At 37.0% G+C, this 10,310-nt stretch overlaps 1 protein-coding gene across 2 annotated transcripts; it reads right to left on the bottom strand.

Moving 5' to 3' along the window:
• Window positions 1–2,817: 2,817 nt before the first annotated feature.
• On the bottom strand, window positions 2,818–10,264 carry TMEM53 (transmembrane protein 53). Of its 2 annotated transcripts, none has more exons than XM_063297802.1 (3): window positions 10,179–10,264; window positions 9,740–9,852; window positions 2,818–4,016 (listed from the first exon to the last, which is right to left on the bottom strand). In XM_063297802.1, exons 1-3 carry the CDS (start codon window positions 10,237–10,239, stop codon window positions 3,351–3,353), a joined length of 840 nt encoding a protein of 279 aa, XP_063153872.1. In that variant the 5' UTR covers window positions 10,240–10,264; the 3' UTR covers window positions 2,818–3,350. The 2 variants fall into 2 exon arrangements, with proteins under 2 accessions (XP_063153872.1, XP_063153873.1); XM_063297803.1 differs by lacking the exon at window positions 10,179–10,264 and adding an exon at window positions 10,017–10,172.
• Window positions 10,265–10,310: the final 46 nt, after the last annotated feature.

Below are 10,310 nucleotides of genomic sequence, written 5' to 3' on the forward strand. Positions count from 1 at the left end.
TCTAGATCTTACATTTGCAATGAAACAGAGAGGCTAAATTTAGCAGCTGAGAAAGCTTCCAGGAAATCCTTATACCTAGGTAAATAAAGGAATAAAAGCAGAACTAAGTCCCAATCCTTTAACTCGACCAAAGTTTTGCTATGACCAAGTGACATCAAGTAAAATGTATTCCCATTTATAGAATTTACCATTAATGAAGTTAAATCAGGAATAGAAATTTCTGGTCTAATATAAAAGCTATTTCTGCATTTTATGCTCTTCCACCTTACTGTAATTCTATTATATTGTGCTTAACTGCAAAAATATTTTCTTATTTATACATCAAGGTAAATAATATGTCTGACCAGTGAGAAAATAATTCATAAACAAACCTCTAATCTCATTTCCATTTAAAAACTTCCTTGGTATTCTGTGTCAGAAATAAATATTAGGTAGAAGGACTGTGTGATTTTTTCTGATATCCATCCATTTCTTAAATATAGAACAATTAACCTTTTACCTAGGAAATAGTCAAAGTGAATTTGCCCTGCATGGACTCACAGTGACTCTATTACCTGTGCCTGCCAAAAGAACTTTTAGTTTGAAAATACAACAGTGCTCAGCTGGAAAAATACAATCCAGTATTTAGATGAGCTAAGTTAATCTGCTACCATTAAAAAGACACTGTAGTGAAACTATTTTTAAAAACAGATCTTAACTCTTTTGCTGTTTTGATAATAGAAGAATCAGTTGCATTTGCTACCCCACAAATTAGGTATTTTTATAAAAACAAAATAGATTTCTTCAGGAAAATATCCAAGAAATAACCAATGTAATTACTCCCTTAGCACAAAACTTGCTCCTTTTAAAAATTACTGTAAGTATCTGATGCATAGCCATCTTGCCAAGCCATCTTGCCAATTTTGCATATTATGAAATTTATAAATTTCAAATTGTAAATTTGTAAGCTATGCTGGCTGGGGAATTCTGAGTTGAAGTTCACGTATCTTCAAGTTGCCAAGATTGAGAAACACTGCTCTAAAGAATAAAATAAACAACATAAAGCATTATTTATTTATTTTTAAAATTTCTATCACTGCCCATCTTCCCCAAAAAAGGGGACTTCCCCCAAAAAGGGGAAAATAAAGCATTAACTTGCTCTGCAAAAGTGCAGCCCTCAGGGGTCAGAGTTGCACACCCTTATACAAAAAGGTAAAGATGACTGCATGTATATATTTGTTCTTTATACATTTCATATCGCAATTTAAATGGAATTGAAAAACTATATACAGTTTAGATGCCAAATTAAGACTCCTTTTCATTGTAATTTTTGCTTAACAGAGATATAATATCTGCATTAAGTATTTGAACTGCTGATTATCTGATTAATTTTGCATTTACTTCATTCTTCTAGCCTGCTACTATGCAATTTGCTTTATTTATTTTTATTATCTAGATTTTAATTTCATTTAACAACAATAAATGAGAAACATTATTTTAAATATGTAAGTCTTTAGAGTAAAACAAACTCACTTGAGGTGTGCAGTTCATCTAGCTCCAAATTAAAGCAACATACAAGACAGACAGCAGAGCTCATCATATGCTTGATCAGTGCTAAAAACAAACTACAACAGTTATATATCATATGATTAGATCTAGCAGAAAGACATGCAATATAACTCAAGGAGTTTAGGATCAGTGAAAACTACTTGGAATAAGTTTAGGTAGAACAACCATATGCAGTGATTTTCAGACTGCAACTGTAATTCTCCATGATTACCTGGAAGTAGGTTTAACCAAAATTAACGTTTAGGATCAAGCTGTTGGGCATTTGAATCCAGAACTGGCTGGCTGAAGTCCACCACTAATCACCATATAAAAACAAATGAAGCATCAAAACACAAAGCCATCTTGCCAATTTTGCACATTATTCAACATGGATGCAACTGCAGAGACCACCCCCACCCCCAAAATCTAGAAAATAGAGAAATTAAAATTTATACAGAAACAGCCACATAGTTTAGTTCTCCATTTTTGGCAATATTGGAAAAAGAGCCAAAATGCATTCAGCAGAAGTGGCAGCAAATCCAAATGAAAGATAAAGCATGTCCTAATTTACTGGGATGGGGGTACTATGAAAGCTCATCCTACCAAACCTGCAGTTAAGACAACTGAAGAAACATTTAGTTTACAAGCTTAAAAACCTTTACAGTATTCTTCTGGAATCCCATTAATTTCACTGGCGTTACTATAGCACTAAGAACTGAGATCTTATTACCTATTATTTCCAAGTTATATAGTTTGTTACTATTCTAGAACATTTTAGCTCAGCCTTTTACCCTGTTTGAAGCCTTCCAAATGTGTTAGAATTATAACTCCAATAACTTTCAGAGAGCTCCTTACTGGATTATTATTTCTAATGCACAGATAAACTAGGAACAAAGTATCCTAAGTTAATGGATAATGACACAAAAGCATATGCTTGAAAATAAAGGACATGCAACACTACATACAAATTGAGCAGCCATCTAAATTTGAAAAAAGGCAGACACATAAGATAGACACCAAGATGAATAAATCCATAATTTAATTTGTATTATTATTCAGTTACAATTGCATGGCTAGTACTCTAATCAATACCCTTTCTTATGTTATAGCTTTCTCACTATGGTCACATGAGCATATTAATATAGATAAGTTGCTATAAAATTACTTTTGCCCACCTATCTACTTAAATAGGACAATAAGGGAACATTTTCTGCTACATACCTTACAAAATATGATTACATCAGAGTTTGATTTTTGAAAGTGTATACATCTACATATAAGGTAGTTACAACACAGTGTTAATTTGTGCATGCAATTCATGCCATAGCTCTAAAAAGAGATCTGCACTAAGTGGAGCAGACTCCTCCTCTTAATTCTATCTTGTATCATATATACCTCAGTGGACAATAAATTCCTAGTTGCATAATCTAACTCCACAATCTTTCTTTCTGAACTCAGCACTGATTAGAAGAAAAATCTAAGAGTGAAATGAGAGAAAAAGAAATAGAACAAAGGAAAAAGCTAATGAAAGGAGAATTGAATAGAGACATTGCTATTATATATTCTATAGTTCCATATAAGCACACTGAACACAGAATATTAGACATGGATAAACTCAGGAACCTATACTTCCATGTATCTCAAAAAGACTCTTAACATCTGCTATGGAAATTAAGGTAAATGAGCAAATATGTGCAAACATGTTTATACCAGATTCTTAGAAATTCTTCAAACTCTTTTGGTAAGTGACAGAACCGCATTATTGTTTAATATATGAACTCAATCAAGAAGAAGTATATGCTGATATCTTCAGATTGGCCATACTAGTGAGCTGAAGTGCTTTCAATGCAACTGTACATGAAGGAGATGCAATGAGTAGCATAGGAGGTAGGATATGCTCGTAGATGGCTAACATGATCAGAATTCACAAAGTCAACAGTCTTAACAAGGACCTGATGCTGTCGTCGAGCCTCTGCCATGTTCTCCACATCACTTGCTAGGATAACAGAGTCAGCTTTGGAATAGAAATAGAGCTCAGGCCATTTAGAAGGTTGGTTCAACATTGCTTCATAATGGCTCTCATGTATAAAGCGGGTCATAGGGTACAACATAATCCGCAATGTCACTACCAGCACTGCAAATGACAGTAGAAGAAAGGACTTCACACATACATTGTATGATGATAAGACAACTGAGAGAGCACGAAGCCCACCCCTCAAGTTCTTCCTACCAGGTGCACTATCAAAAATAGTACCCACTACCCTCAGATGCTGGAACTGCTGTTGAGTGTGAAGAAGTTCCACAATGTAACGATAGAGCATGAACCCACCATTGCTGAAGACATGAAAGAATAGAGGCTTCATCTCCACTTTGTAATCAAAAAGGAGTTCCAACAGCTTCTTAGCCAGATTCTGCAGGGATTTTATACCCAAGGATTCTGAAAAGAACACGAATCTCCATGGAGCTGTATAACGGATCACTATACACCCCTGTGAGGAATAAACATGTTTTAGTATAGATTTATGATTTTTTTTTTTTTAAATGACAAGTTATGTCAACAGGACTCATATTTAGCACAGTTAAATATTACTCTCTTCAGTGCCTACAACTCCAAAAGTGGCCATAGCTTATTGCTTACTCTACTGCTGTGCAATTAACATGGTGTACATCAATTCAACAGTTAGCACAGTTGTTGTTGTTTATTCGTTTAGTCGCTTCCGACTCTTCGTGACTTCATGGAACAGCCCACGCCAGAGCTTCCTGTCGGTCGTCAACACCCCCAGCTCCCCCAGGGACGAGTCCGTCACCTCTAGAATATCACCCATCCATCTTGCCCTTGGTCGGCCCCTCTTCCTTTTGCCCTCCACTCTCCCTAGCATCAGCATCTTCTCCAGGGTGTCCTGTCTTCTCATTCTGTGGCCAAAGTATTTCAGTTTTGCCTTTAATATCATTCCCTCAAGTGAGCAGTCTGGCTTTATTTCCTGGAGGATGGACTGGTTTGATCTTCTTGTAGTCCAAGGCACTCTCAGAATTTTCCTCCAACACCACAGTTCAAAAGCATCGATCTTCCTTCTCTCGGCCTTCCTTATGGTCCAGCTCTCGCAGCCATATGTCACTATGGGGAACACCATTGCTTTAACTATGCGGACCTTTGTTGTCAATGTGATGTCTCTGCTCTTAACTATTTTATCGAGATTGTTCATTGCTCTTCTCCCAAGGATTAAGCGTCTCTGATTTCCTGACTGCAGTCAGCATCTGCAGTAATCTTCGCACCTAGAAATACAAAGTCTTTCACTGCTTCTACATTTTCTCCCTCTATTTGCCAGTTATCAGTCAAGCTGGTTGCCATAATCTTGGTTTTTTTCAGGTTTAGCTGCAAGCCAGCTTTTGCACTTTTTTCTTTCACCTTCATCATAAGGCTCCTCAGCACAGTACAGCAGTCAAAATGTCAGACTAGGAGTGGAAGATTCATGTTATAGTCCACCCTCAGCTACAAAAGTTAACTGGGTTATCTTGAGCCAGTCAATCTTTCTCAGCCCCACCTTCCCTCACAGGGTTATTCTGTGGAGAAAAATAAGAGGAGGAAGTATTCTACATGTGCCGCTTTGAGCTACTGAATGAAATGTGGGACATACACCTAGTTTATAAAAAATTAAAACAATTATCTTGCTTGTTAGGAAATTCTTTTAGACCTTCGTTGGCAAAAGCCTAAAAATCTTTGCAAAAGCCTTGCCTCCTCAGAGTATTTAAACCAGAAAAGAACTTGCTTAATTTTTTTTTTAAATGATAGCAAGATGCTAAGTTATTGCAAAGGAGTGAAGTTGTAGGCCTACTGGCAAAATCATGTCCACCTTTTTATATGTCTCCTTGTGACTCCTCAATGACTTCATTCTGCTTTTGTTGTGGACCGGTCTGTTGTGCCATTAGGAACTGCTGAATGTCACACACAGTGTTAGCATCATACAGGAGACAGGATCCCTGTTTCTCTATCATCACAAGTAACAACTTTTTCCTAACAGATGCTCTGTAGATGTTTTGACAAGGCTAATATTCATGAGGCAATTCAAATAAGAGTTTTACAATTTTTTATTTTTACAGGGAAAATGGAATTATCAGAACTATCTGAACCCAATGCAACTTTTGAGAGCCATCACAATTTATGACTACATGCCAGTAGTTGCTACTGTTTTAGAAAGCATATGGATACTTCTGAGAAGTTAAAATGACTTCTCACTATTACAATCAGATTCATTTTATCAATGAGGTAAAATGATGACACAATAGGTAGATCCTACAATAAGATTGTAAGTCAGTTTTCCATGCTTTAACCAACATAAGCCAACCCATAAAAATTTATGCAGGTCTAGAAGATAAAATAGCAGATCCAATGAACAAAATCTTAAACCACTTATGTCATCTATGTATCTATAGGATTACTCCAAATGTTTTTGTTTTAACAGTGGCTCTTAAGAAGGAAACTAGAAGAGTTGATAGCTAAATTAAAATCAAATTCACTGGAAAAAGTAATACATATAAACAAAAGTAAGATCAATCTAGTTACCAACACAACCTATAAAACAGCTATCAAATAAGAGAAGCATAAGGCCAACATACCAACAGCGCTTGTTCAACCCACAAAAAAAGCTTATACAGGCATACTTCATTTTATTGCTCTTCACTTTATTGTACTTTGCAGATATTGTGTTTTTTTACACATTGAAGGTTTGTGGCAACCCTGCATCGAGTAAGTCTATCAGTGCCATTTTTCCAACTGATGAGCACCTTTTAGCAACAAAGTATTTTTTAATTAAGGTATGTACATTATTTTTTTAGACATAATGTTATTGCACACTTAATATAGTGTAAACATAACTTTTATATGCACTGGGAAACCACAAAATTTGTGTGCCTTGCTTTATTGCAATACTCAATTTATTGCAGTGGTCTGGAACCAAACCTGCAATATCTCCAAGGTCTGTACATACATATGTACATACAGTGGTGCTTAAAAGTTTGTGAATCCTTTTGATTTTCAATATTTCTGCAGAAATATGACCTAAAACGGGACCTGTTCTCCACACAAGTCTTAAAACTAGATAAAGAGAACCCAGTTAAACAAATCAAAACATTATACTTGTCTATTGATTTATTGAGGAAAATGATCCAAAGCTGCGTATTTGCGCATGGCAAAAATATGCAACCCTCTAGGATTATCAGTTCATTTGAAGGGGAAATTAGAGTCAGCTGTTTCAATCAATGGGATGATAATCAGGTGTGAGTATGGGAGGTCTTATTTAAAGAACAGAATTCTGCGTATTCATGATCAAACAACACAGGTGTGGGAAGTAGGTCATGGCTTGAACAAAGGAGATTTCTGAGAACCTCTGAAAAACAGTTGTTGATGCTCACCAGGCTGGAAAAGGTTAGAAAACTATTTCCAAAGAGTTTGGACTTCGCCAGTCCATTGTCAGGCAGATTAGGTACAAATGGAGGCAATTCAACTATTGTTACCCCCAGGTGTGGTCGACCAACCAAGAATAAGGCATATAATACTCCAGGACACCTCAAAGAACCCCAGGGTAACATCTAAGGAACTAAAGACCCCTCTTGCATTGGCAAATGTCAGTGTTCATGAGATCACCATCAGAAGACTGAACAACAATGATGTGTGTGGCAGGGTTGCAAGGAATAAGCCACTACTTTCCAAAAAGAACACTGCTGCCTGTCTACAGTTTGTGAAAGACATGGATAAGCCAGAAAGCTATTGGAAAAATGTTCTGTGGATGGATGAGACCAAAATAGAACTTTTTTGCCTGAATGAAAAGTGTTATGCTTGGCAAAAGGCAAACACTGCATTCCAGCATAAGAACCTATCCAATCTGTGAGACATAGTTGTGGCAATGCTTTGCTGCCTCTAGACCAGCACAGCTCGCCATCATTGATGGAACTCTGAATTGTATCAGCAAATTCTACAGGAAAATGTCAGGATATCTGTCCATGAACTGAAGCTCAAGAGAAAGTGGGTCATGCAGCAAGAAAACAACCCAAACAACACAGGTCATACAACCAAAGAATGGTTAAAGCATAAAAAAGTGAATGTTTTGGAATGGCCAAGTCAAAGTCCTGACCTTAATCCTATAGAAATGAAGGCCGGCAGTTCCTGCAAGGAGCCCACAAACATCCCTGAGTTGAAGCTGTTCTGTAAGGAGGAATGGGATAAAATTCTTCCAAGCAAATGTGCAGGACTGATCAAGGTTCACATACTTTTGCCACACACAAATATGTAGCTTTGGATCATTTTCCTCAACAAATAAATGAACAAGTAAAATATTTTGACTCATTTATTTAATTGGGTTCTCTTTATCTAGCTCTAGGACTTGTGTGGAGAACAAATCATGTTTTAGGCCATATTTATGCAGAAATATTGAAAATTCAAAAGGGTTCATAAATTTTTAAGCACCACTGTAAATAAAAAAACCTCACACTTTTACATGTACATCATGTCAATATTATCCTAAGGAATGTCTTCCATAAGGTTTGCAGTACAATTAAGAAGGCCATGCCATACATGTTGTAAGAGAAGAACTCAAAGGAAAAAAAACTATTTTCATTGTTTAATTTCATAGTACAATCAAGTTCTTAAGGTACCATACTTTATCCAGAGTTTGAAAAGATAAAATCTTTTAAGTTTACATTAATTGTAGGTTGGTTTGTAGTACTGCAATACACAACATATTGTGAACTCAGATTGCAAGATGAAAATTGCAATCTATCAACAGATGGATTGTTATACTGAGGAAGAGGCACAGAAATAAACTATGAGAAATACTATACAGGGACTACTTCCAGATATTTATTTTATCTTAATTATTACTCACTTTTCTACTCTAGCAAGTGTAGAAAAGCTGGCTAACCAAATTTATAAAATGAAAACAGGAAATAAAAACATTGATTAAAATGAACATTAAAATAGATAGTAAAATCAATTCCCATTAAAAACTCAATCAAAGACATAGCTCTCTACAGATATTCTAAATACTGATACAGTAAGAGACATATAGGGACGCGGTGGCGCTGCGGGTTAAACCGCTGAGCTGTCGATCAGAAGGTCGGCGGTTCGAAACCGCGCGGGGGGGTGAGCTCCCGTTGTTAATCCCAGCTCCTGCTCACCTAGCAGTTCGAAAACATGCAAATGTGAGTAGATCAATAGGTACCGCTTCGGCGGGAAGGTAACGGCATTCCGAGTCGTCATGCTGGCCACATGACCCGGAAGTGTCTATGACAACGCCGGCTCCAAGGCTTAGAAACGGAGATGAGCACCGCCCCCTAGAGTCGGATTCGACTGGACTTTACGTCAAGGGAAACCTTTACCTTTTAAGAGACATATGCAGCTCCTGAGGTAATGTTTCCATAGTCTGAGAGCAATATAAGAGAAGGTCCTTTCCCAAGTCCCGGAAACACAGGCCACTGACAGCTGGGATATTTTTAAATGGACTTCTACTGTTTTTATCAGCCAAAGAGGTTCATAACAGAAGAGGCAGTCCTTTAGTCAAGTTCCAAACCATTTAAAGCTTTAACATTCAACACCAACAAGTTGAATGGTTCCAGTAAGCAAATGGCAACCAGTAAAGATTCCTATACATTTTATTATTTTCTAACTTTCAAGGAAACTGCTATTGCAGGCTGTAGATGTGTCTTACTCCAATGATCCAAAAATTTTGTTTGAGATCAGTTTGAATCTAAATCAAACTATTCTTTAAAAGCTACTGTAACATCAAAACTCAGAATGACTTTAGCCAAAAAAATTAAGCTTCTATTTTTTCCAATAAGCGCTAATGGAGTCAAACATTAAACTAGACTTCAAAATGACTATGGTAGTTTTGTGCATGGATTTCTAGACTGCAAGCAAGTTGGTGACTAGAGAGCACAAGAGTCTAACTTCCCATCACTTTTAGGAATGATGAGGTTAGATAGATTCCATCTTAGATTTTTTACATAGAATTTTCATTAAGAAACTGAGTTCTAGTTTGATACCTTTAAGATTTTGAAATAGGTCTTTTGTGGGAAAAATGAAGATACTACAGATACTCCCAATAGTAAGTGTTTTTTCTGGTGGATTTCTGAATAGGTTAAGAATGCTTCTTTTATTTACAGGTAGCATTGAAAAGGAGCTGTAATGAAGTTGAATTTATGTATGAAAAATAATATTCACCTTCTGGAGATAGATGGCGCTGTATTTCTCTAGATACCTGTTTTTGCAGCCAGCCCATCCAATCATTATCACCACCGGACGACTGATTTTATCTCCTTTCTCCACAGGAGTTTCTGAAAACAAAAAGTAAAGTATCCATCTTGGCAAAAGTAATCATAGTGCTATGACCCTAAAAGGATACAGGTGTATTTCTGTATTGGTAGCCAGAAAAGCCTCAGCGTTGTTCAAGTATAGCCCGTTTTTTTATGGTAAGTTCATACACCCAAAGGTTAAGTACCTGAGCACTGGAAGCGGATTCCAGACTTAAGTCAAAGAAAATTACCCTCTTTTTAGGCACCTCTTGGCTCTGATTACGATCCACATTAGACATACGGTTTCCACTCCAGCGGCCGCCTCACCAATTCTGTACCAGGGAATTCTTTCCAAATCATTGACTCACCAGCACTTCCCTCCAAAGGAAAGTCCACCACACACCCCAGCTCCGTCGCTCGCGTCCCCATCCCTATGCCGGCGTTCTCAACTGCCGCTTCCGCCTCATCCCCCCACCCCGGAAATTCCCGCCCTCCGACTT

The sequence above is a fragment of the Candoia aspera genome, chromosome 3, assembly GCF_035149785.1.
Source record: "Candoia aspera isolate rCanAsp1 chromosome 3, rCanAsp1.hap2, whole genome shotgun sequence".
Classification (NCBI taxonomy): Eukaryota; Metazoa; Chordata; class Lepidosauria; order Squamata; family Boidae; genus Candoia; species Candoia aspera.